We start from the raw sequence: 27,805 nt of genomic DNA, 5'->3' as shown, positions 1-27,805 counted from the left end.
CTGGGCTGAAAAAAATTCACTGAAGTTGGACAGAAGGGAAATGTGGGAAGGTGGAACATTTGCTGCTGCTGCACCCTGTAATGTGGCTGTGATGACCCATGTTACCTGACACGTGGTAACATGTCTTGTAACTGCAGCATCACAGCTGTGTGGAAATGTTTGGAGGTTGTTATACCATTCTTAATAATTGACAATAGACTGATAATATGACTTCTCATGATAAGCAAATAATGTGGTGTGTATATTGGTACCAGCGACTGACTGTAATTTAACACAGTAGTAGCTACCGAACTATGGTTACTGCAGACACGTGTGTAAATTTACTCTGAGATCAGGGCTAAAGTGGTATGAATATTTTTATAAAATGTCACACTGTAACTACAGTTGCCCGTTTTTGCACTATCTGCACAGCAAGCAGAGAGGTAAATTTATTCTTAGATCCGAACTGAAATTGCATTTTGATTACAGACCATACAAAGCAAAAATTTGTCAATGGATAAATTTACAGTGGTTTTAGATAGTACCAAACATGCTTCTATCAAGCATTTTTCAGTAATTGGAAACAATGACATCAAAAGTATCCGGACACCCCCCCCCCCCCAAAAAAAACATACATTTTTATATTAGGTGCATTGTGCTGCCGCCTACTGCCAGGTACTCCATATCAGCGACCTAGGCAGTCATTAGACATCGTGAGAGAGCAGAATGGGGTGGTCTGCGGATCTTACGGACTTTGAACGTGGTCAGGTGATTGGGTGTCACTTGTCTCATACGTCAGTTTGCGAAATTTCCACACTCCTAAACATCCCTAGGTCCACTTTCTCAGATGTGATAGTGAAGTGGAAACGTGAAGAGGCACGTACAGCATAAAAGCGTACAGGCCGACCGCGTCTGTTGACTGACAGAGGCTGCCGACAGTTGAAGAGGGTCTAATGTGTAATACGCAGACATCTATCCAGACCATCACACAGGAATTCCAAACTGCATCAGGATCCACTGCAAGTACTATGACAGTTAGGCGGGAGTTGAGATAACTTGGATTCCAAGGTTGAGCGGCTGCTCATAAGCCACACATCACGCCGTTAAATGACAAACGACGCCTCGCTTGGTGTAAGAAGCGTAAACAATGGACGATTTAACAGTGAAAAAAGGTTGTGTGGAGTGAAGATCATGATACACAATGTGGCGATCCAATGGCAGGGTGTGGGTGTGGCGAATGCCCGGTGAACATCATATGCCAGCGTGTGTAGTGCCAACAGTAAAATTCGGAGGCGGTGGTGTTATGGTGTGGTCGTGTTTTTCGTAAAGGGGGGAGGGGTGGGCACTATCACAGCACATTCCTACATTGATGTTTTAAGCACCTTCTTGCTTCTCACTGTTGAAAAGCAATTCGGGGATGCCAATTGCATCTCACAAAGCAATTGAGCACCTGCTCGTAATGCACGGCCTGTGGCGTAGTGGTTACACGACAATAACGTCCCTGTAGTGGAATGGCGACTTCGTGCCAGGCCTCACTGACACAGATCAAAATCTCTCCTCAGTGCAGCAATCTGTCAAAAATGGGCTGCCATTCCCCAAGAAACCTTCCAGCACCTGATTAAACTTATGCCTGGGAGAGTGGAAGCTATCATCAAGGCTAAGGGTGGGCCAACACCATATTGAATTCCAGCATTATCGCTAGAGGACTTCACGAACATAATGTGTTGCAGATACCTAGTGTGTATTGTTAATGGAATATTTCTCTATTTTTACCTAGTTTTCAAGATTGGAAGCTCTAGTCTTTTTACTTTTCATTATACCTCTGCTTTTATCGTTGTGGTATCCATCTGGTGTTACTACAGGAGTTTTACTCACAGTGTAAGAATGGGTACAAAGACAGGTTGCTTTGTATGCTTTTTTCTGAAAACAACGAAAAGTACTGTAAAAAGGTTTATTTATTTTAGTCCACAGGTTGATCATAACACGTCTATCACCTGCTGCTGGTTGTACTGTCTGGCGATGTCCAGCGGGGTTCTCCCATTGTTGTCTATGGCCCCCTTGTCGGCCCCTGCCTCCAGCAGCGCCGTCGCTGCTTCCGTCTCGTCATTGAATGCTGCAGAGTGCAACGGCGTCCACCCGTCCACATCCCTGGCGTTGGGGTCGGCAGAGGACGCCGACAGCAGGCTGACGACGGCCGGGCGGCCGGCCCACGCAGCCAAGTGCAGCGGCGTCTGCTGGAACTTGTCCCTCGCCCCCACGTCCGCACCTGCCGCCAGCAGACGCCTCACCATCTCCTCGTATCCCCTGCCAGCTGCCCAATGCAGGGGGGTCCACTCATTCATGTCTCTCGCCCCCAAGTTCACTCCAGCCGCCAGCAGGGCCTGCAACTCCTCCATTGAGCCCAGAATAGCTGCCTGGATCAGCCTCCTGCCCTTCTCCTCTCCAGATAATGTCCTGCAAAAACCACAGATGTTCTAATAATTTTTTCCAAAAACACACACACACACACACACACACACACACACACACACACACACACACACACACACACACACACAAATGAACGTGAAGTCTTGTGGCTGCAATGTGTCTGAAGGCAACAGTGAAACCTGCAGGATATGACAGTGAATTAATGACACATGCACTAGTTTATCATGATAAATTTGGCTCCAAGTAAATCTTGACTTCCTGAGCACACAGTAGAACTTTAGCCACTGATGTGTGTCCTCAGAAATGCACCATATCTTTTGCATTTAACAGCCTCACTGCAGTGAGCATAGCGCCAAAATTCTGATACTAAAAACGGTGTTCAGCAGTAAAATGTAGCGAACTATTTTTAAGCTAGGGACAATTTAGAACAGTTTCATGTTATTATCCTGCCAAATGTGATATCATTCCTGGTTAATCCAAAATCCATCAATCAATTAAGTACTCACTTTTTTCCTCTATAAATATCACATGCACGTGGAGTTGCTAATGTCACCCTTCCGACTAAAAATCAATTTCATATTTTAAGAATGGATATTAGAATTCTGATAACTGTGGGAAACGATTCTTGATCTTTTCTATGGAAAGGTGAGACAGGAAAATGTGAATTATGAACGACTGTACGGTGGCCAACAGGCTGTAAGTTCTTTTGACCCCCATGCTACTTTTCAAGGCGTGGTCTCGTTAGAGACATGGCGCCTTCGCCTGTCTTTGGTTTGTGCACTGGTTCACAAGGACTCACAATTATACAGTAAAGACTAGCAATGGTGCTAGTTAGTTTTGAGATGCACGGAGCAGTGACAAAGGTCAGTGTCACATCTACAGATTCAAACAATACTAAAAATGTGAGTGAAAGTCTGAGCTGTGGAATCAGGCACTTTTGCACAGAGCAGTCGACATGGTTCAGGTCCAGGTATTTTTCTATCTACTGCTGTTGCAACCTAAACCACATGCGGATTGATATGACCAGTGGCGTTGTAACTAACTAGTACGGTCACCATTGTTGTGCATTTTTCGGAATGTTCCACTGCCACAAACCTCCTGCTCCCGCGTAACAAGTATTCTGGATGGCCCACATACTGGAAGTGTAAGTTCTGACAATTATGTGCGCTTTTATATGCCTCAACGTTTAGGCTGTTAAAGGATAGGGAACTCTGCACTCCGAATCTGATTTTGAAGCACCCATAAACGTATTCTACGGTGGGAGGAGTTTCTGCTTTGCCTGCCTGTGTATGCTTATAGGACCAGCAGGGGTGTCAACCCATAGCAGTATGTCCGAGGTGCGAACACAGGACAGCCTCCTCCCACATTCAGGTGAGCAGTGACAGGACACAGCTCACCAGACACTTTTGTGAGTGGCGTTCCTGGCATCGAATGGCCTTACCACAGTGGTAACACCAGTTCCCATCAAAACACTTGGCTAACACCTCGATGGATGACCACCTGCGTCTGCCTCGCATTGTTGGCAGGCATGGTGCACTCAGCCCATGTGAGGCCAACATATCTCCACGTATGTGTGTATTAGTGTGATATAATTTGGCAGGTGCATTCACTGATAAACGAGGTGTCATCAAAACGTCAAGGGAATTTTTCTCTTTCTTGAAGATCTTTATTTATTCATCAACATCAGCTTTATTCTCTTCAGAGTAATCTCCGTCAGATAAAGCACTCCTGTGCCACTGCCTCCTTTTAGAAGCTTGGAAGCACTTCTGGAACTCACTTTTCGTTATTGTTATCAGCTCCTTCGGCGATCCTCTATTTTTCTCATTAGTGTTGGCAAAACGACGTCCTCTCATGGTTCTCTTCAGCGTCGAAAATAGAAATAAGTCGCAGAGGTCAATGTCCGAAGAATAGGTTGGCCACGTGAACACAATGGCTTTGTTTCTTGCCAAAACCTCACAATCAAGCATTGAGGTGTGATGGGAGCATTATCGTGATGCGATATCCACGAGCGGTTTTGTTACAATTCTGATCGTTTCTTTTTCGGATATCCTCGTGCAAACGGCGCGTTACTTCCAGGTAGTATACCTTAGTGAGCGCACGATCATAAGACAGGAACTCATGAAGCACTGTCCCACAGTAATAGAGGAAAACTCTGAGATGAACCTTCACACATGATCGAACTTGTCGAACCTTTTCGGTCTTCGTTCTTCAGGCAGTTACCATTAGGACGACTGGGCATTAGTTCTGACGTCGTATCCATACACTCATTTTTCGTCGCCTTTTGTAACCTTTTTTAGAAGTTCCGGATCGTTGTCGACTTCATTCAGCAGTTTCTGGGTGAAGTCTACGTGGCGTCGGTTTTGTTCGAAGTTCCATAATCTTGGAACAAACTTTGCTGCTACACATTTCATGCCCAAATCGTCTGAAAAATTGCTTGGAATGAGCCAAAGGACATGGCAAATTCATGAGCAACCTCTGTGATGGTGATTCGACAATTTTCGAAAACTGTTACCTATACTTCTTCGACATTGCCGTCAGTGATATGCTACCGCTTTCTCAGCGGTCGTCGTCTTCAACATCTTCTCGCCCCTCTTTGAAACGTTTACACCACTCGTAAACTCCTGTCTTACTTACAGTAGATTCGCCAAAGACCACGATCAAAATGTAGAACGCGTCCCTGCACGTTATTCCATCTTTCAAACAAAATTTATTGCAAATTCTTTGATCCATGTTTTTCGCCGAAAAAAATGTGTACAACATGATAAAAAATTTTGAAAATCGGATGTATATAGAAAGCGAAAATAAAATTTTGACTAATTTTTGAACACACCTGATGCATGGGTACAGTCTTCAAAATGTGTTGCGAATTGAGTGAGTAATAAAGACATAACATTAAAATGTCATGCCGGGAGCGGTTGATTTTTGCGTATGCCAGTGTTTATAACATCCATCCTGAACTATGTGCCGTACAATGATATGATTTTTCAACCAAGTTTTCTGTTATGTGTGGATACAGTGTACAAAATGCGTTAGGAACAGCATTTGTAGTGACGAAGTAATAAAGGAATACGTTTTGCCTGAACGGTAATATTTCTGCATGAGGAGCGAAAATTTAAAAAAGCAAAAAACATTTTTGCCTTCCTGAAATGTATTTGCATTTGCGAATATGGACTACCATCAGCTGTAGAATGGAATGACGAAAGTGAAAAATTGTACCACACCGCGACTTGAACCCGGATTTCCCCACATATAACGAGTGGTCACTTCACCTTTTTTTCTTCTTCTTCTTCTTCCATCATCTCATGTTGTTCGTTCTTTTTCTTCCGTGCGGACGTCCCACGTCGCTTGTTCAAGTTCATCATTGATCCATTTACTCAGTTTTTTTATTACAGAGGGCAGCTAACCCTATGACCGAACACGCTCAGCTACTGTGCCGGCATGCCATTAGGCTCTCTGAGCACGACTAATGGCCAGGCACAAAGTTCCATGTGCCTACAAACTGTATATACATTATGTATATTCCCATAAAGGAAGACGTTTTATTTCAAAGTCGTTTGCCCGGTGTCGAGGAATATATACGATATTGCAATGATAGCGTTATTCCGAATTACAATGTCATATTCTTCCAGACATGAATGCATGTCCCAAGGTACATTACATCGTAATTTGGAATAACACTGAAATATCCTTCCATCATTTCGTAGGGGTCAGTTGCGAGCCACTAAGTGCTTTCAGTCTCAAATACTGGTTGAATACAAGTTGGGTATATACATACACAGCGATGTACTTACACTACTGGCCATTAAAACTGCTACACCACGAAGATGATGTGCTGCAGGTGCGAAATTCAACCGACAGGAAGAAGATGCTGTGATATGCAAATGATTAGCTTTTCAGAGCATTCACACAAGGTTGGCGCCGGTTGCGACACCTACAACGAGCTGACATGAGGAAAGTTTCCAACCGATTTCTCATACACAAAAAGCAGTTGACCGGCGTTGCCTGGCGAAACGTTGTTGTGATGCCTCGTGTAAGGAGGAGAAATGCGTACCATCACGTTTCCGACTTTGATAAAGGTGGGATTGTAACCTATCGCGATTGCGGTTTATCATATCGCCAAATTGCTGCTCACGTTGGTCGAGATCCAATGTCTGTTAGCAGAATATGGAATCGGTGGTTTCAGGAGGATAATACAGAACGTCGTGCTGGATCCCAACAGCCTCGTATCACTAGCAGTCGAGATGACAGGCATCTTATCCGCATGGCTGTAATGGATCCTGCAGCCACGTCTCGATCCCTGAGTCAACAGGTGGTGACGCTTGCAAGACAACAACCATCTGCACGAACAGTTCGACGATGTTAGCAGCAGCACGGACCAGCTCGGAGACCGTGGCTGCAGTTACCCTTGACGCTGCATCACACACAGGAGCGCCTGCGATGCTGTACTGGACGACGAACTTGGGTCCACGAATGGCAAAACGTCATTTTTTTTGGATGAATCCAGGTTCTGTTTACAGCATCGTGATGGTCGCATCCGTGTTTGGCGACATCACGGTGAGCGCACATTGGAAGGGTGTATTCGTCATCGCCATACTGGCATATAACCCGGCGTGATGGTATGGGGTGCCATTGGTTACACGTCACGGTCACCTCTTGTTCGCATTGACGGCACTTTGAACAGTGTATGTTACATTTCAGATGTGTTTACGACCTGTGGCTCTACCCTTCATTCGATTCCTGTGAAACCCTACATTTCAGCAGGATAATCCATGACCGCATGTTGCAGGTCCTGTATGGGCCTTTCTTGATACAGAAAATGTTCGACTGCCGCCCTAGCCAGCACATTCTCCAGATCTCTCACCAATTGAAAAGTCTGGTCAATGGTGGCCGAGCAACTGGCTCGTCACAATACGCCATTCACTCCTCTTGATGAACTGTGGTATCGTGTTGAAGCTGCATGGGCAGCTGTACCTGAACACGCCATCCAAGCTCTGTTTGACTCAATGTTCAGGCATATCAAGGCCGTTATTATGGCCAGAGGTGGTTGTTCTGGGTGCTGATTTCTGAGGATGTATGCACCCAAATTGCGTGAAAATGTAATCACATGTCAGTTCTAGTATAATATATTTGTCCAATGAATACCCGTTTATCATCTGCATTTCTTCTTGGTGAAACAATTTTAATGGCCAGTAGTGTATATAACTTTCTCATCCTCACCCCTTCGAAATTTAGATGTATGTTACCTCCGCACTGTTTCATTCCAGACACGATGTGTTACATGTGCTTGAAATTACTCCAGTAGTTTAGAATGTGATGTTGAACAAACATACACATTTAAAATACATACAAATATAAAACGAAGACAGGAGACGCAGTAAAGTGACATTCGGTTTCATGACTATAACACTTTGTGAAATCCCAAATAACGTGTGTTGTGAATGTGGAAGAGAGACACGTGTAGTGACGCAACTCACCTCAGGAGAGCGATGGCAACGCTGTCAGGTGGGGGAGTGTCGTGGGTAGACATGGTGGTCAGTGCAGCTGCGTCGCGACTCCAGCTGTGGTCACTGAGTGGCTGAGTGGAGGGGGTCGTCCGGCTGACTGCAGTAGATGGCGAGCTGCACACAGAGACACTGCATGGCAAACTGTGTTCACGTGGAGGCCAGAGGACAGCTTACAGTGGACAGTATTCCTGAGGGTCTGTCCACACACTGACAACAGAACACACGCTGCCAAAGAAAGTAGAGGATTCGCTAACATGAATAACCAGTCACTAAATCAATCAGTTTACACACAGCTTCTCGCACACGCGCGCGCCCCCCCCCCCCTCCCGCCCCCCCCCCCCCCCCCCCACACACACACACACACACACACACACACACACACACACACACACACACACACACACACACACACACACACAGAGAGAGAGAGAGAGAGAGAGAGAGAGAGAGAGAGAGAGAGAGAGAGAGAGAGAGAGAAACTGGTGCACTTGCCTAATATACGAGGGCAGTTCAATAAGTAATGCAACCCATTTTTTTTCTCGGCCAATTTTGATTGAAAAAAACCGGAAATTTCTGGTGGAATATTTTCAAACATTCCCGCTTCGTCTCGTATAGTTTCATTGACTTCCGACAGGTGGCAGCGCTGTACGGAGCTGTTAAAATGGCGTCTGTAACGGATGTGCGTTGCAAGCAACGGGCAGTGATCGAGTTTCTTTTGGCGGAAAACCAGGGCATCTCAGATATTCATAGGCGCTTGCAGAATGTCTACGGTGATCTGGCAGTGGACAAAAGCACGGTGAGTCGTTGGGCAAAGCTTGTGTCATCATTGCCACAAGGTCAAGCAAGACTGTCTGATCTCCCGCGTGCGGGCCGGCCGTGCACAGCTGCGACTCCTGCAATGGCGGAGCGTGCAAACACACTCGTTTGAGATGATCGACAGATCACCATCAAACAACTCAGTGCTCAACTTGACATCTCTGTTGGTAGTGCTGTCACAATTGTTCACCAGTTGGGATATTCAAAGGTTTGTTCCCGCTGGGTCCCTCGTTGTCTAACCGAACACCATAAAGAGCAAAGGAGATCCATCTGTGCGGAATTGCTTGCTCGTCATGTCCTGAGGGTGACAATTTCTTATTTCTTGTCAAAGATTGTTACAGGCGATGAAACATGGGTTCATCACTTCGAACCTGAAACAAAACGGCAATCAATGGAGTGGCGCCACACCCACTCCCCTACCAAGAAAAAGTTTAAAGCCATACCCTCAGCCGGTAAAGTCATGGTTACAGTCTTCTGGGACGCTGAAGGGGTTATTCTGTTCGATGTCCTTCCCCATGGTCAAACGATCAACTCTGAAGTGTATGTGCTACTCTTCAGAAATTGAAGAAACGACTTCAGCGTGTTCATAGGCACAAAAATCTGAACGAACTTCTCCTTCTTCATGACAACGCAAGACCTCACACAAGTCTTCGCACCCGAGAGGAGCTCACAAAACTTCAGTGGACTGTTCTTCCTCGTGCACCCTACAGCCCCGATCTCGCACCGTCGGATTTCCATATGTTTGGCCCAATGAAGGACGCAATCCGTGGAAGGCACTACGCGGATGATGAAGAAGTTATTGATGCAGTACGACGTTGGCTCCGACATCGACCAGTGGAATGGTACCGTGCAGGCATACAGGCACTCATTTCAAGGTGGCGTAAGGCCGTAGCATTGAATGGAGATTACGTTGAAAAATAGTGTTGTGTAGCTAAAAGATTGGGGAATAACCTGGTGTATTTCAATGCTGAATAAAACAACCCCTGTTTCAGAAAAAAAAGTGTTGCATTACTTATTGAACTGCCCTCGTAGTATAGGGTCCTGGCGAGCATGCAGAAGTGCCCCATCATGATGTGGGATGGACTCGACTAATGTATGAAGTAGTTTTGGAGGGAACTGACACCATGAATCCTGCGGGGATGTCCATAAATTCCTAAGAGTACGAGGGGGTGAAGATCTCTTCTCAACAGCACGTTGCAAGGCAACCCAGATATGCTCAGTAATGATCATGTCTGGGGAGATTGATGGCCATTAGAAGTGTACTCCTGGAGCCACTCTATAGCAGTGCTGGATGTGTGGGGTGTACATTGTCCTGCTGGAATTGCTTAAGTGCGTCGGAATGCACATGGACATGAATGGATGCAGATGATCAGACAGGATGTTTACGTATGTGTCACCTGTTAGAGTCGTATCTAGACGTATCAGGGGTCCCATATCACTCCAACTACACACCAGTACAGAGCCTCCACCAACTTGAACACATCTCTGTTGACAATTAACATACATTGAACGCGAAATGGCAGTTGGTGCAACATGCATGAGATATACCATTCAGGAAATCATTAGGAAATTCAGTATTCTGGGATGTACAGTGTCAAGAGTGTGCCCTGGATTTCAGGTATTGCCTCTCACCAGGGACTATGCAGTGGCTGACAACCTTCACTTAACGACCAGAAGCAGCAGCAGTTCAGTAGATTTGTCAGTGCTAACACACAAGGAACGCAGCTTGAAATAGCTGCAGAAACCAATGTTGGATTTACGACGAACGTATCCAGCAGGACAGTGTGGTGACGTGAGACATTTCAAAATCTTAACATGGGTCTGAAACAGCAACTGTGAAAATCTGGACAGGTTGAAAAAAATCAGCCACCCAGTTGCAAAACAATGGTTTATTAGCCTTTTACCTGGGTTCCCATATTTCTAAAAATATCTTCCATCATATGATGTAACAGGACCCATTCCTTCTGAAAAAGATATTTTTAGAAACATCGAAACCTAGGTCAAGGGCTAATACACCTGGTTGGCTGATTTTTTTCAACCTCTTTAAATCTGGCATTAATGGGCTGTGGCAGCAGACGACCGACACGGGTGCCTTTGATAACAGCACGTCAGGGGCTTGTTACCACATCAGTTGGACCCCAGACGACTGGAAAACCACGCCCCAGTCAAATGAGTTCTGATTTCAGTTGGTAAGAGCTCATAGTAAAGTTTGAGTGTGGTGCAGGCCTCATGGAGCTATGGAGCCAAGTTCTCAACAAGTCACTGCAAGCTGGTGGTGGCTTCATAATGGTGTGGGCGGTTTTTACATGAAACGGACTGGCCATTCTGGTCCAATTGAACATTGACTGTAAATGGTCGTGTTCAGCTACTTGGACTTCATGGTCCCAATCAATGATATGATGTTATTGGGTCATAACTGTTCTCTACTAGTTTGAAGAACACCCTGGATAACTTGAGCAAATGATTTGGCCACCCAGACCACTCAACATGAATCCCCTTTCTCCTAGCGTCTTCGGTTCTCCAATTTAATACTTGCTTAGAAGTCAACCATTTTGTTAGTTAAATACTACACCAGTGCTACTTTTTACGCCCGAAATATCTATACTTTGAATAGATGAAGTTTTTGATATCTCACTTACGTTCCTAGCCTCTGATGTTCTCGAAAGAACCTAAATGTATAACTTCATTCGAAGGAAGCCTTTTTAATAGTCAAATAGCACAACAATTAACTATATTTGTGGAAAATGTTAGGACTTGAAGGGATTAAGCTTTTGACACTTTATTTACATAGCTAGTAGCATTTATTAATGAAATATTTCAGTTTTCCTTGAAATGATTAAGTTTTTTTAACTGTCCTGATTTTTTTCTTTAAGTAATTACATCTTTTTTTGCAAACCTGCACGTAACGGTGGTATATTTGATACCCCAATTGTCCATCTTTGTCAGATTATTCAGGGCCAAACTAGGCTATAAAAATTCAGAATAAAGTTTTACCCAGTTCTCTTAAATGTTTACTTAATTATCCTGATTGTCATAGGAAACGAACAATTTCTTCGCTAAACCAGACCCCATTTGCTCATTTCCCACGCTTCATTAGAATATAAAAATTAATACAAAACTCATTGTATAAGTTGTAGGGACTATTGTTCTTGTTAGAATAAAATCTTCGATAAGTCATTGAAAATAGTAGTAAAAAGACTGCATAATTCAGCAGAAAAAGTGTATTTTTTGTAAATAATCAAGAATGTATGATTGCATATAGAAATTGATTAAAAAATGTGATTTTGACCAGAAAGGAGAATACAGTACAAGAAAATGTCTGAAAACTGAACTCTCTCTCTCTCTCTCTCTCTCTCTCTCTCTCTCTCTCTCTCTCTCTGTGTGTGTGTGTGTGTGTGTGTGTGTGTGTGTGTGTGTGTGTGTGTGTGTGTAATAATTATATACCTGTGGTTAGTAATTTAAATTTACTGCTGTGTTTAGGATAACACATTATGAAATATATGACAGTAATTTATTATCTCAGTGCAATCCAGAAACATAGTTGGAATGTTTTCAGAAAGCAGCAGAGCAAAGTTAGTGTCTTCACAGAAATTTGTGCGTAATGTGTTGACAAATGAAAACAACTGTGGTAGGAGTGAAACTAGGCATGAAATTTACGAATGCAGCCAATGATCGAGAAGATGTAGTCAAATGAGTATTATGTTCAATGTATTGTAATTACCAGATTCGACAGTTTTCTTGTGGTTGCGTGTTAATGTGTGTTCTGGTTATTTAATCTAGCAAACTCATCTACGAATTTACCACTGACATAAAATAAAGGGCTTTGTAGACATACAGGTGATGTGAATGAAAAACTATCTTTGAAGTTGAAGTTTTGATAAGAAAACATGCAATTACCATATACTATAGAGTAACATGTGGCAATGAAGAAGATAATGGGTGGGAATTAGAACATTATCCAGTTTAGGTTATCAAGAGCATTTACGAAATATACATTTCAGTACTGCAGATAGAATTGCGTTTAAATATATGTATTATCATAGGATATCTTGAAAAGACTGTTGGTGATAAGTATTTTGTTTCGAATATTCGTTTTCGTGTTACATTACAATGAACAGGAGAGATAAGCTTTTAGTGGTTTGCGAGACAAGATACAACTAAATTAGGAATGAGTCAGACAATGCAGACAACATTATCTCGAAGGCAGGAATTCTAGTTTATCAGGCAATCAGTTAAGAGCTGTATAAACATTTAAAAATAGCTGAAAATTAAAGGAAAGTTACAAGTAATACTACACACTAGACGTGTAAGGAGGACTTGTACTGTATTTACCTGAGGACAGTTCTATCTGGAGGTCATATCAACTTTGAGGATGTTACAGACTGATCAGTAACTGCAGTGGATGGACTAGTGAACTCTTGGTAGAATGAAGCACTGGAATTCACTAGACAGCATTTAGTATCGCTATGGATAGCTACATGCAAGACAACCAAGATGATATTTGATAATGGCTCTTCTAGGAAGCAAGTACAGCGCCTTTGTCCAAGAAATACCTCCCTGTTTGAGTTATAGAAAGGAGTGGACTAAAGTCCTGTACATATCATGAGAATCAACTGACAAGAAAGGTGAATGGAAGGGCCAGCACCATATGAAACCACCCTAAGTTGCTCTGCTCTTGTGCAGTCTGGCTTGTTGTCTCGTCAGGTGTTGTATGTGGAGTAACCAGCTAACCAATCCAGCCCATGTACTTATGAGACTTTCTGTAATAGATGTCTTCCATGCCTGCTCTGATGGAGAACCAAAATCTTATTTTTGAAGACCAGTATACTCCATAAAAATTCCAATTCCCCTGCACTGTTTGGAGAGAATAAGTGGATCCTATTATGGAGATTGTACACATGTACCTAGAAAGAGAAAAGGTATACATAGCGCATCAAACAGTAGTGCTAATGTGGGAATTGCAATTACTCTGACCTTTGGCCTTACGACAGCTAACGTTTGCATAGGTCAACATTTAGAGAATGACAGCACAAGAAATGAGAAATTTTAAATACGTGGCTACCATCCTTCAACCACACAGCAGCATACTGCAGCGTTCTTGGTGCAGGTATTGAACGAGACCGATATATTCCCTTTATGCAGAGCTCACTGCTAGTAACAGAAAAGAAAGCAAACAATAAATGCTGCTCTGCACAAACTTCTTTACAGTGGCCTCAACAGCACAAGCACATACAATAAAGCCCGCTTTCTGCTTTTTTTTCTGAGCAGCACATCACTGTGTCCACCACTAGAATGGCTGCTGTTTTCTTCATAGGCAGTGAACCTTTTGTTCGGAGGATTGATGTCAGAACCAAATTAAGAGCTTTTTCGCTTAAGCAGTTTAACAGAACTAATAACATCAAATAAACTCAGTTTGTGAAGCTACGAAATCTTGTCTCTTCCATGAATTTTGTTAGCCAGTCTGTGCGCTAGTAGACATAGTTCAATTTAGAGATTCCATGTACCTCTCATGACAAGTCAACGACAACTTTATGAGCTATCAGAAAATGCTGTATTTTACAGCACAGACGAATCTAAGGAAAATCAGAGGCAAAGATTGTTGGCTTGGGAATATACAGAACGATTCTAATTAGAGTCAAACTTTCAAACCGCTGTAGAAATAACACGACTGGTCAGAATGATGTAAAATTGTAACAGAATATTATTGGAGAAGGGGGAAAACGTATGGCAGAAGAAAAATAAATAGTTACAAAATGTAGCAAGAGATGGCACTGTAAGCATCTTAATCTAATAGTGATCGACTGCAAATGACAAGTGAATCGTACAACAATGCCTGAGGTGTACATTTGACGATAAACAGACTGCACTAATCAGTCTGCATGGGTGTACAGGTGTAATACAGTTATTCACCGTGGCCATGTCATGTCATATCATATCGGATGGAAAAAATCGGTTTTCAACGGTCATGAGGCCAAAAACCGCATAAAAAGTATCAATCACGTAGGTTGTTAATCATCCTGAGGACAAAAGCGCATGAAAAGCATCAATCACATTGGGTTTTGTCCTGATGCCAAAAACCGCATAAAAAGCGTCAATCAAAATCATATTGGATTATTAAGTTCCGTGTGACTGGCGCAAAACATGCTCAATATGCTGTCCAGCGTTTCCTGCAACATGTTGAAACCGAGAAACAGCATGTTCCACAACTGATAGAAATGTTTCCGGGGTCACATTCAGAATGTGTTGTGCAATGCAGCTAAGTTTGCAATCTGAACACTGAACACAACATCTTTCAGGTAACCCCACAGCCAGAAGTCACACGGATTAATATCAGGTGATCGGGATGGCCAGGCTGTAGGGAAATGGCGACTGATAATTCTAGCATTTCCGAAATGGCGCTTCAGCAGCTGCTTAACTGGATTTGCAATGTGTGGAGGTGCTCCATCTTGCATAAAAATGATCTCCATCCACACATCCACGCTCTTGCAGAGCTGGAATGACGTGGTAACACGAAAGACGCTCATAATGCATACCAGTATGGTACAGGTAACAGGAATGGAAACACCTGCCCTCAAATAGTGCAAGGAGCCCCGTTACCAGTGTTTTGTTCGACATAATTTCTTCAGGTCTAATTGTCCCGAAGATTCTGATTCTTTTACTCTCCAATGCCATGCATTCGAAGATGAGGTGTGATGCAATTTCTTCACTCTCATAAAAAATCCTACACTTAGGGTCTTCTTCCGTTATACCCACTGTGTGCAGGTGTTTTTTGAAATTCACATGGGCGGTCATAAGTCCAGTCATGGGTTTGATCTCTTTCCTGTTCAATCCCAAGATTACAGAGCTTCTTGTAAAACATGGCTTGGGCATCATTACCTTACCATATTTTTGTTTATGGATCTTGGTCCAATATTCTACGTGCTGCTTCCTAAGCCAGTTCCATAGTTCTAGTTTGATCAGGGCAGGTTCCAATCCAATAAATGAAGTCATTGCCCTCATCCTGGCCAGTCTGTCGGTTGAGGCGTTTGTGTAGTTCTCTTTAGGGATGGGGGTAAAAACATATTTCCACTACTTCACATTACCCCAACCCTTCTTTTGCTGAATGCCTCAATCATAATGTTAGATCTAGATTGAATGCCTGTCATCACACGGGCCAGAGCAACTGGGATCGTTCACTGTGATAATTGGGGCGATGGCATTCAATACGGCATTCTGTGACACACACAAGTCAACACTGGCCAAGGTGCCTCTTGGGTATGAGGTGGCAACTCCGCTGCGCAATTTGTGGGCATCAGAGGACCTGTTGCCTAAAGGAAAGACTCCACAGCAAGTTGCGAATCAGTAGAGGACAACCAGGAAGAATATCCAGGGGGCCATAGAATGGAAGAAACACACTTAGATAAGGAACGCCAGTCTAATGCTTACTAAGTTGGATATGAGGTTCATGTTAAGAATTTTGAAGGGAATATTAAGTCAGCTGATAGTATTACTAAGAATTTGTTGGCCTGGTGTAGGGGACGATTCTTACTGTAGGATTATCTTACCCTTATAACATTGCTGCCAATGGCCTTGCTGCAGTGGTACCACCAGTTCCACCAAAGTTAAGCACTGTCAGGCTGGGCTAGCTTTTGGATGGATAACCATTTGGTCTGCCGAGCACTGTTAGCAAGCAAGGTGCACTTAGTCCTTGTGAGGCAAACTGAGGAGCTACTCGATTGAGAAGTAGTGGCTCCAATCTCATAAACTGACATACAGCCACAAGAGCAGTGTGCTGACCACATGCCCCTCCATATCCACATCCAGTGACGCCTGTGGGCTGAGGATATCACGACGGCCGGTCGGTACCATTGGGCCTTCCAACGCCTGTTTGGACGAAGTTATAACAGTGCTGCTACAAGAACTGCACACTGGTCAAGAGCTAAGGGTCCATCTCCGATTAAGACAGATACCAAGAGTTAAGGAAGGAGAATTTTCGGACCCAGCTGAATTTTATTGGGGGGGGGGGGGGAGTCTGTGACACGTCGGCACTCATGTCACTCATGGCTCACCACTCCATCTATGGTGGGCATCGGGTCGCGTCCCACACTGACAGCGGACGTGGCATTTTGCTGGCAGGAGTCTCGCTGGTGCATGTGAGGTGTCATGGGAGGTGTGCATTGAGGCAATGTGGGTGGTGAGATGGTGCACTTGAGATCAGTTACCATGGCGCTGTGGATGATCTCGGAACTGTCCATGTTTGACAGCAACTGGGATGGAACATGCACTGTTGATTATGTACCCAAGCTGTGATTATGTCCAAGGGGATTTTCAATGCCACCGAGCATGCTCTGTGTTTCTGATGTTGGAGGTCGGCATTAGTCGTTGTGTCACAGTAAACTACTTATAGTGCTTATTGTGATTCCAACAAAGTGTCCTTGTGGTTTACTGTGGAACTGTCTACCTTTCAACATTGTCCCTGCATGTCATGAACGTGAGTTTGCTACAAGTGGCATTTTATTGCACTGTGTTGGTCTGCAAGCACTAAAGCAAATGTGTATCTGAGTGTTATTATTGGCAGGAGAAGCTAGAACGAAGAGGAAAGACTGATGTCGCATGGAAGAATTTGAGTCAGTGGAAACACACTGATACTAGGGAAAACACGATGCTTTATTTCATTAATAGATGTATACAGTTTGTTAAAGGGTGTACATAAAGTCCAGGAACACTTTCAGTTATTTATTGCACATGAACTAAACATTGTACGCATTTGATACATATTGCATTTTGAAGAGAAACTCTCAACATTTTCTTACAAACAATCGATATGCAAACCATAAGTGACCTGGCTGATGTCAATACGATAATCAAATCCTTTCCATACCCGTCCCAGCACAGCATCATCGACTGTGGCAGTCGCTTCCCATATTCTCTCCCGGAGCTCTGCTACACGGTAGAGGCGCTACATACACCAGATCTTTAATGTGTCCCCACAGAAAAAAGTCACATGGAGTGAGACCTGGTGATCGAGGAGGCCATTTCATGAATCATCTGTCCCCTTCTGTAGCACACCGATCCATCAATGCAGCTGCTCTGTGTTCAGGTACCCATGAACTCATGATAAAAATGGGGTGGAGCCCCATCCTTCTGAAAGATGAATGGGGAGTCCGACTGCAATTGAGGCATCAGCCATTGCTGAAACAGGTCCAAGTAGGAATATCCAGTGACAGCGTTCTCAGCGAAAATGAATGGCCTGTGCAGTTTTCGACGTGGCAAGGTACAAAAAACATTTACTTTTCGGGAATCACGCTCTAATTAAATGCATTTTTGTGGATGCTTTGTACCCTAGATTCGACAATTATGCCTGTTCGGTTTCCAATTAGTGTGAAAAGTGGCTTCGTCGCTAAAAATTGAACGATCAACAATGCCATCCCCATCCTCATTCAATTGTAGCAACTGCGAACAAAACTCAAAATGCTTGTCTTTGTCGTCGTCACTGAGCTTCTGCACTAGTTACAATTTGAATAGTCTCACAGACAGTTGCTGTCGCGGGACTGTCCACACTGTCACTGGAGCCATTTCGAGTTCATGCGATGCACAACGCACTGATTTCTCTGGACTCCTTACGAATGTCTCTCGTATGTGCTCCACATTCACTTCACCCACACTGCGATGTCTGCTTCTCTTTCCTGGGCACAAGCAAGCCGTGTTAACGAATTTGTTGTTCCAGTGGTAAATGTCCTTCCTTGTTGGTGGCTATCTTACCGTACTTGGTTCTAAACATCCGTTGAACAGCTGTAGCACACTTGTTTTTGTCGAACTCCAACACACAGAAAGCTCGCTCCGCACCTGAACTCGCCATGGTTGCGACTAGCGCTGACTATTGGCAAATTACCAAACTACGCTGTGGCGGTAGACATGAAAAAACTTTCACGGTTTCTCTTCAAAATGACATGTGTATGATATCTGTACAATGTTTGGTTCTTGTGCAATAAATAATTGAAAGTGTTCCCATACTTTATGTATACCCTGTATATGCCTATTTGGAAGATTTCTTTTGTTCAATGCTGTTTTTTAGAAGAACTGATTTTAATGCATCATAATTAAATTCTCTTCTAACTTTTATGTAGTGTTGCTAATGGTCTCATTGAATGGACATACAGAGTGGGTGACACTAGTATAGGAAAACTGTTCCTCTGTCACGTGATTACACAGAAGTCGCCAAGTGATTTCAGGGAGGACTTTGTGTAAATTTTCTTTTTGTCAGCTGACAGTTTTTCATGAAAAACCATTTCATACTTAATAATCGAAATATTTTCTTACTTAACATTTGCGTGTATTGAGGAGCGTGACGGCTGCAATTCTGTTGTTTAATGTAGTTTTTTCTAAATTTATGGGTAACTTTTATTAACAAATGACTTCAGAGTCTATTGTGTTGAATTACACTAATTTTTGGAGTGTTTTCGATTTTTAAACGCATTTATAAGAAAAGTAAAGGTTCCTAACATCAATCAATCGTTCTGTCCCTCGACTTCCAGCTACCTGTTATAACTCAAACCAGAAATGGTATCCAACAAAACAATACAGTCACTATTTTAGTAAAAGTTGTAGCGCATATATATATATATATATATATATATATATATATATATATATGAATATAATAGAGGGGAACATTCCACGTGGGAAAAATATATCTAAAAACGAAGATGATGTGACTTACCAAACGAAAGTGCTGGCAGGTCGATAGACACACAAACAAACACAAACATACACACAAAATTCAAGCTTTCGCAACCAACGGTTGCTTCGTCAGGAAAGACGGAAGGAGAGGGAAAGATGAAAGGATGTGGGTTTTAAGGGAGAGGGTAAGGAGTCATTCCAATCCCGGGAGCGGAAAGACTTACCTTGGGGGAAAAAAGGACAGGTATACACTCGCACACACACACACACACACATATCCATCCGCACATACACAGACACAAGCAGACATTTTCGTATATATATATATATATATATATATATAGAAATGCTATGAGATCAAGATGTTGCTGTGTTCGATTATATTGTTTATTAATATGGTCTTCAATGGTCTTCTTTTGGTGTGAGTGCCATCTTCAGGTTATCTGTGGCAAGTATGTAATTTGGAGTTTGATTAAAAATTTCAAATTTTGGAATGGATAACACAACATATTATAGAATTATGATTTGCCATGTACACCAGGTGGTCTTGATATCTATAAGAGGTTGATGTCGCAGTTTCTGTCATGCTACTGTATAAGCTTGCTTGTTTGATGTTGATGGAGCTACTGTGGCTGTTAAACTTTTGCTGAAACTGTTATATACTGCTCCAGTTTTAACTGCTCCAGGAAAAGTTAAACGCACACTACAGCTCCATCAGTATCAAAGGAGCAAACTTACATAGTTGTGCAAGAGCGAGTGAGACATTGATGTCATGCAGATATCAAGACCACCTGAGGTACATAGCAAATCATAATTGTATAATATGTTGTATTGTCTACTCTAAAATTTGAAATATGCTACCAAATTATGTACTTTCCACACATGACCTGACGATGGCAGTCACACCGAAATATGCCTACTTCAGTGAACTATATAATGGAACACAGCAACGTCTTGGTATCATAGCATTACATTCAACGTCCTTATATGAGATATACAATGCAGCGGGCCCTCATGAGTGCAAATTGTAGCATATTTCCCAAATATCTGCGTTTATTGAAACATATCCGTTCTGATCTGAATGTAATTCACACACCTATTTCAATGTCAAATTTTACGAAGGGAATAAATTTTCCTAATAACTACACTGAAGCGCCAAAGAAACAGGTGCAGGTCTGTGTATTCACATACAGAATTACTTAAGCAGGCAGAATATGGCGCTGCGGTCGCCAACGCCTATGTAAGGCAACAAGTGTCTGGCGCACTTGTTACATCTGTTACTGCTACTACAATGGCAGGTTCTCAAGATTTAAGTGAGTTTGAATGGGGTGTTATAGTCGGCGCACGAGCGGTGGGGCACAGCATCTCCGAGGAAGCGATGCAGTGGGGATTTCCCGTACGACCACTTCACGAGTGTAACGTGAATATCAGGAATCTGGTAAAACATCAAATCTCTGACATCGCTGGGGCCAGAAAAGGATCCTGCAAGAATGGGACCAACAATGACTGAAGAGAATCGGTCAACGTGATAGATGTGCAACTCTTCCACAAATTGCTGCAGATTTAAATGTTGGGCCATCAACAAGTGTCAACGTGATAACCATTCAACAAAACATCAACGATATGGGCTTTTGGACCCAAGACCCACTCCTGTAACCTTGATGACTGCACAACACAAAGCTTTACACATCGCCTGGGCCCGTCAACACTGACATCTGACTGCTGATGACGGGAAACATGTTACCTGGTTGGACGAGTCTTGTTTCGAATTGTATCAAGTGGATGGACATATGAGGGTATGGAGACAGCCTTATGAATCCAATGACCCTGCATGTCAGCAGGGGCTGTTCAAGCTGGTGTATGCTCTGTTGCAGTGTGGGGCATGTCCTGTTGGATTGACGTGGGACCCCTGATACATCTGACAGGTGACATGTACGTATGATCATCTGCATCCATTCACGCGCACTGTGCATCCGACGGCTTCGGCAATTCCAGAAGGACAATGCGACACTAGGCATGTCCAGAACTGCGACAGAGTGGCTCCAGGAACACTCAGTATAATTTAAACACTTCCACTGGCCACCAAAATCCCAAGGCATGAATATAATTGAGCATATTTGGGATGCCTGGCAACGTGCTGTTCAGAAGAGATCTCCACCCACTCGTACTCTTACGGATTTATGGACAGCCCTGCGGGATTCATGATGTCAGTTCCTTCCAGCACTACTTCAGACACAGTCGAGTACATGCCACGTCGTGCTGCGGCAATTATGCGTGCTCACAGGTTCTCTACATGATGTTGGGCAGGTGTAACAGTGTCTTTGTTTCTTCAGTGTATATATCAACATTTAAAAAATACAATAATGTGACATCTGTCTTTTTGGGCATAACACTTGGTTCAAAACCCACATGCGCTGTTCTATGAATGTGAAGAAAGGGCACATGTCGTGACAAAACTCACCTCAGCAGAGTGATGGCGGTGCTATCGGTTGAGAGAGTCGGGCTGGCAACTGTGGGTGTGGTAGCTGAGGCGGAAGTCTGGCTGTGGTCGCCGTTGTTGCTCTGCAGCTGAGTGGTGGGGGCGACTGAGATCTCTGTAGAGGCTGGAGTGCTGTGAGGGGAGAAGCTACTTGAAAAAGTGCATTCACATGCAGGCCAGAGGGCAGCTTACTGCAGGCACTAACAGCTGGGGGATTGTCCACACACAGATATTAGAACACACATAGTCAACAACAGTAATATGCATACTTAGACAAATTACTTACTGTCGACCAGATCATTTTACAGTTTCGCTCTGAGCCCCTCATACAAGTAGCTTAGCACACCAAACAACAGTTTGTACATAATAAAGCACGACTGGAAAGTACATACAAGTTTCAATAGTTATGCTGGAGTGGTACAGCTACGATTGGACAGTTTAGTTTGAATACATAACAACGAAAATCACACAGAAATTGAAACAGCAATATCCTTTTAACATACGAGGTGCGACAATAAAGTAATGAGACTGATTTTACTTGCAAGATGTGGCAACCCTGCAGGCTTGTGTAGGCCCAATATCTTTGACCTTGGTCTATAAGCTGATTCTAGTCAAAGTGGCACATCGATGCAGCTGCTCAGTAGTGGGTTGTGTTGTAATAAGTCAAAACGTGTTTGTGTCTCTCGTCACGGACATAAAACCGCATAAAATTGCGCAATGGTATGCCATTTCTTTTTGCGTTAAACTGGGTGAAAACGCGTCGACAATTTACGGTAAGCTTCACAAGGCTTTTGGAGAGGAGGTTATGTCAAGAGCTCAAGTTATTCATTGGCAAAAAATGTTTGGTGAAGGCAGAACGAATGTTGTAGACGAAGACCGCAGTGGACGACCAGTAACCTCACGGATGGATGTCAACTTGGCCAGGGTGCGTGAACTCGTACGATCTGATCGAAGATTGTCCGTGAAAATGATTGCAGAAGAACTGAACATCAATAGAGAAACAGTTCGTCTAATAATAACTGAAGATCTTGGTATGAGAAAGATTTGTGCAAAAATGGTCCCCAAAAATCTCACATCACAACAGCAAGAAACACGGAAAAATGTGGCAGCCGATCTGTTAGAGCAAACGGAAATCAATCCAGAATTGTTGAGCCGTGTTACCACTGATGATGAAAGTTGGTTTTTTCAGTACGATCCAGAGACAAAACGCCAAAGTTGGCAATGGTGCTGAAAGGGATCACCCAGACCAAAAAAAAGCTCGCATGTCAAAGTCAAACGTTAAATGCATGCTTGTCTGCTTCTTTGATTCCAAGGGAATTGTTTATTAAGAGTGGGTGCCTCCTGGACAAACAGTTAACCGATATTACTACAAAAAAATATTAGAAAGACTTTGTAAAAGAGTGCCTCATGTCTGTGCCAATATTGCTGATAATAGGATTCTGCATCACGATAATGCGGCATCCCATACTGCTCTGCCAGTACAGCAATTTTTAGCCTCAAAACAAATTTCAGTACTACCACAGCCACCTTATTCACCAGACATCGCTCTGTGGAACTTTTTTTCTATTTCCAAGAGTCAAAACGGCAGTCAAGTGACACCATTTTCAAATAACACAAGATGTCCAAAAAGGTGTGACGAGGTTCTTGGAGGATATTACGGAAGATGAGTTCAAGAGATGTTACAATCAGTGGCAGAAACGTTGGCAAAAGTGAGTGCAATCATATAGGAACTACTTTGAAGGAGACAACACTAAACTTGATTAAAACGGTAAGCAACATTTTTTTTCACATCAGTCTCATTACTTTATTTTCGCATCTCGTACATGGCGTGCGACTGCCATTATCAGTGTTTGTAGCTCACATGTCTGGAGTCAGGTTGAAAGAAGGACAGATGAGACACGGAGGTGCTAAAAATCTCTTTGTGTTATTCTGTATCTACATCTATACCATACTCCGCAAGCCACCTAATGGTGCGTGGCGGAGGATACTTCTGGTACCAGTTTCTGATCTCTCGAATCCTGTTCCACTCGCGAATAGTGCGTGGGAAGAATGATTGTCGGTAAGCCTCTGTATTGGCTCTAACTTCTCGAATTTTCTCCTCATGGTCAGTATGCGAGATGTATGTGGGAGGGAAGTAATATGTTGTCTGATCGTCCTGAAAAGTGCTGTCCCGAAATTTCAATAGTAAATCTCTCGGTGATGCACGGCGCCTCTCTTGTAACGTCTGCCAGTGGAGATTGTTTAGCATCTCTGTAACACTCTCTCGCCAGCTAAACGACCCCGTGACGAAATGCACCGCTCTTCGTTGGATCTTCTATCAGTCCTATCTGATAGGGTTTCCACATAGATGAAAAATACTCAAGAATCAGGCTAACAAGCGGCTTTTAAGCCATTTCTCTCGTGGATGAGTTTCATTTCCCTAAGATTCTTCCGATGAATCTGAGTCTGGTGTCTGATTTTCCCACTATATTTTCTATATGGTCATTCAACTTAAGGACGCTCTGGATAGTTACGGGCAGATAATTTACGGCAGACGCTGTCTCCAGCTGTTTGTAATCAATAGTGTAGCTGTATAGTAGTTGATTTCTCTTCCTATGTATGCGCAATATGTTACATTTATTTACGTTCAGGGTCAACTGCCAGAACCTGCACCATTCATCAATTCTCTGCAAGTCGTTCTGCAAATTCTTACTATCTTCTGGCGTTGCTACTTTGGTATAAACAACTGCACCATCTGCGAATAGCCTTAAAGAGCATCGGCCACTTTCTACTAAATCATTTACATATACTGTAAACAGTGTCGGTCCTATCACTTTTCCCTGTGGCACTCCAGATATTAGCTTTACATTTGTCGATTTAGTTCTGTTAAGAGCGACGTGTTGAGTTCTATCTGCAAGAAAGTCTTGAATCCAATCACAGGTCTGCTCCGATACTCCGTTAGCTTGTATTTTTTTCATTAAATGCCAATGTGGGACGGTGTCAAATGCCTTACTGAAATCAAACAACACGGCATCTGGTGGCTAACACACAATAAATCCACCTAGAAAGGAATATGAAGTAAACATAGGAAAGAATAATGTACACTGAGATAAGTCTTGGCATAACGATACGTGTAGGTATGGACGGCCGCAGTATCACGCACACAACGTACAGAAGGGTAGTTCACTGGCAGAGCTGTCGCTTGTACTCGGGTAGGACATGTGGAAAGGTTTCTGATGTGATTATGAGTGCGCGACTGGAAATAACAGACTTGGAACACCGAGAGGTAGTTTGAGCTAGATGCGTGGGGCACTCCGATATGGATACCACAATTAGGACATTACCACTCATCGCAGACAATGCAGTGGGTGACGTGCTTCACTTAACGAATGCGAGCGATAGTGTTTGCGTAGAATTGTCAATGCTAATGGACAATAAATGCTGTGTCATATAATGGGGTACACACGAGGAACGTATTCGTTTGTAGAGTGATTAAAATTTTGCGGTAATGTGGTATGGCAGCAGATGTCCGACTCGAGTGCCTTTAATAACAACACGACATTGCCTACAGTATCTCTCGTGGGCTTGTGACCGTATCGGTTGGGCTCTAGAAACCTGGAGACCGTGGCCTGTTCAGATGAGTCCTGATTTCAGTTAGTAAGTTCTGATGGTAGGGTTCGAGTGTGGCGCGGTCCCCACGAAACTATGGACCCAGATTGTCTGCAAGACACTGTGCAAGCTGGTGGTGGCTCCAAAATGCTGTGGGATGTGCCTACATGGAATGGACTGGGTCGTCTGGTCCAACCTGAACCTACAATTGACTGGCAGTAGTTATGTTCAGCTACTTGCGACCATTTGTAACCATTCAAGCATTTCATGTTCCCAAACAATAATTGGTTTGAAGATCATTCTGGACAGTTCGAGCATTTTATTTAGTGAACCCAATTCGCTGACATGAATCCTATCGAAAATTTGCTGCACATAATCGAGATGTCGCTTTGTGCACAATATCCTGAATCCTCAACACTTTTGTAATTATGGACAGCTACAGGCAGGATGGCCCAGTGTTTCAGCAGGGGACTTCTAACGACTTGTTGAGTCGGTGCCACGGGCTAAAAGATCTCTGACATGGTATTAGGAAATATCCCAAGACTTTCATCACCTCAGTGTGGTACCACTGGTTCGATGTTTTGAGAGGTTGCCAGAATGTGTGACCTCACCTTCTACCGCTACTGATGGCCCAAAAAATGTTCATTGACATCTGTATTCCGTGAGAAAACATGTGTAATGGTAGCAATTCTGTCTTGGGATTGGATGGGAAAAACATGAAACGGCACATGTGCCAGGAATAACGTGCTACAGTGACTGTACGACAAAGAGGTGCTTACGTAAATGGTGCCGCTGGGCGAGGCGGATCTCACAACAAAAAATAGAAGTGACCTCTTTGTCTGCGCGCAACAGAAGCTGCTTGAAAACGCGCCATCACGCCTATGTCGACCAGACTGATGTCAGCCAAGACGTCATTTCCATCTCACCGCTAGCTACTCGCTTTTCAAACAAACAAACTGAGACCAAGTATATACACAATGTCATCAAAAGTATCCGGACACCCGCAAAAACATACTTTTTTCATATTACCTGTATTGTGTTGCCACCTACTGCCAGGTACTGCATATCAGCGATCTCACCAGTCATTAGACATCGTGAGAGAACACAATGGGGTGCTCAGCGGAACTCACGGACTTCGACGTGGTCAGGTGATTGGATGTCACTTATATCATACATTTGTACGCGAGATTTCCACACTCCTAAGCATCCGTAGGTCCACTGTTTCCCATGTGGTAGTGAAGAGGAAAAGTGAAGAGATACATACACCACAAAAGCGTACAAGCCGACCTCGTCTTTTGACTGATAGAGACTGCCGACTGTTGAAGAGCGTTGTAATGTGTAATAGGCAAACATCTATCCAGACCATCACACAGAAATTCCAAACTGCATCAGGATCCACTGCAAGTACTATGACAGTTAGGTGGGAGGTGAGAGAACTTGGATTTCATGGTCGAGCATCTGCTCATAAGCCACAGATCACGCCAGTAAATGCCAAACGACGCCTCGCTTGGTGTAAGGAGCGTAAACACTGGGCGATAGAACAGTGGAAAAACGTTGTGTGGAGTGACGAATCACGGTACATGATGTGGTGATCTGATGGCAGGGTGTGGGTATGGCGAATGCCGGGTGAACGTCATCTGCAATCGTGTGTAGTGCCAACAGTAAAATTCGGAGGCGGTTGTGTTGGTGTGGTCGTGTTTTTCATGGAGGAGACTTTCTCCCCTTATTGTTTTGCGTGGCACTATCACAGCACAGGCCTACATTGATGTTTTAAGCACCTTCTTGCTTCCCACTCTTGAAGAGCAATTTGGGAATGGCGATAGCATCTTTCAACATGATCGAGCGATTGTTCATAGTGCACAGCCTGTGGCAGAGTGGTTACACGACAATAACATCATTGTAATGGTCTGGCCTGCTCAGAGTCCTGACCTGAATCCTATCGAACACCTTTGGGATGTTTTGGAACGCCTACTTCGTGCCATTGCTCACTGACTGACATCGATTCCTCTCCTCAGTGCAGCACTCCGTGAAGAATGGGTTTTCATTCCCCAAGAAACCTTCCAGCACCTGATTGAAGCTGTCATCAAGTCTAAAGGTAGGCCAACACCGTACTGAAATCCAGCATTACCGATGGAGGGCGCCACGAACTTGTAAGTCATTTTCAGCCATGTGTCCGATTACTTTTGATCACATAGTGTATATCCTACAATATTACAAATGACTTTTGTGTAATGAAGTAGATATGTAACACCTTAATTTTAATGAGCTGCCATTTGTCTCAAGTAGTTCAGCTTCCACGAGTTCCTGAGTGAGTGCTATTCGGCTGTTGTCAAGAAATAGGTGCCCATTG

At 43.5% G+C, this 27,805-nt stretch overlaps 1 protein-coding gene across 4 annotated transcripts in view; it reads right to left on the bottom strand.

Moving 5' to 3' along the window:
* Window positions 1–1,916: 1,916 nt before the first annotated feature.
* LOC126443297 (mucin-17-like) overlaps window positions 1,917–27,805 on the bottom strand; it is a 129,068-nt gene continuing 103,179 nt past the window's right edge. For all 4 annotated transcript variants that reach the window (XM_050090908.1, XM_050090909.1, XM_050090906.1 and 1 more), the window contains 3 exons: window positions 21,850–21,999; window positions 7,884–8,027; window positions 1,917–2,433 (listed from right to left, as the gene is read on the bottom strand). In XM_050090908.1, coding sequence (XP_049946865.1) covers window positions 1,956–2,433; window positions 7,884–8,027; window positions 21,850–21,999 — 772 coding nt within the window. In that variant the 3' untranslated portion in view covers window positions 1,917–1,955. The remainder of the gene's footprint in view (window positions 2,434–7,883; window positions 8,028–21,849; window positions 22,000–27,805) is intronic.

This window comes from Schistocerca serialis, unplaced genomic scaffold, assembly GCF_023864345.2.
Source record: "Schistocerca serialis cubense isolate TAMUIC-IGC-003099 unplaced genomic scaffold, iqSchSeri2.2 HiC_scaffold_1444, whole genome shotgun sequence".
NCBI lineage: Eukaryota > Metazoa > Arthropoda > Insecta > Orthoptera > Acrididae > Schistocerca > Schistocerca serialis.
Note: the sequence above shows the minus strand (reverse complement) of the source record. Positions and strands in the feature narration are given on the sequence as shown.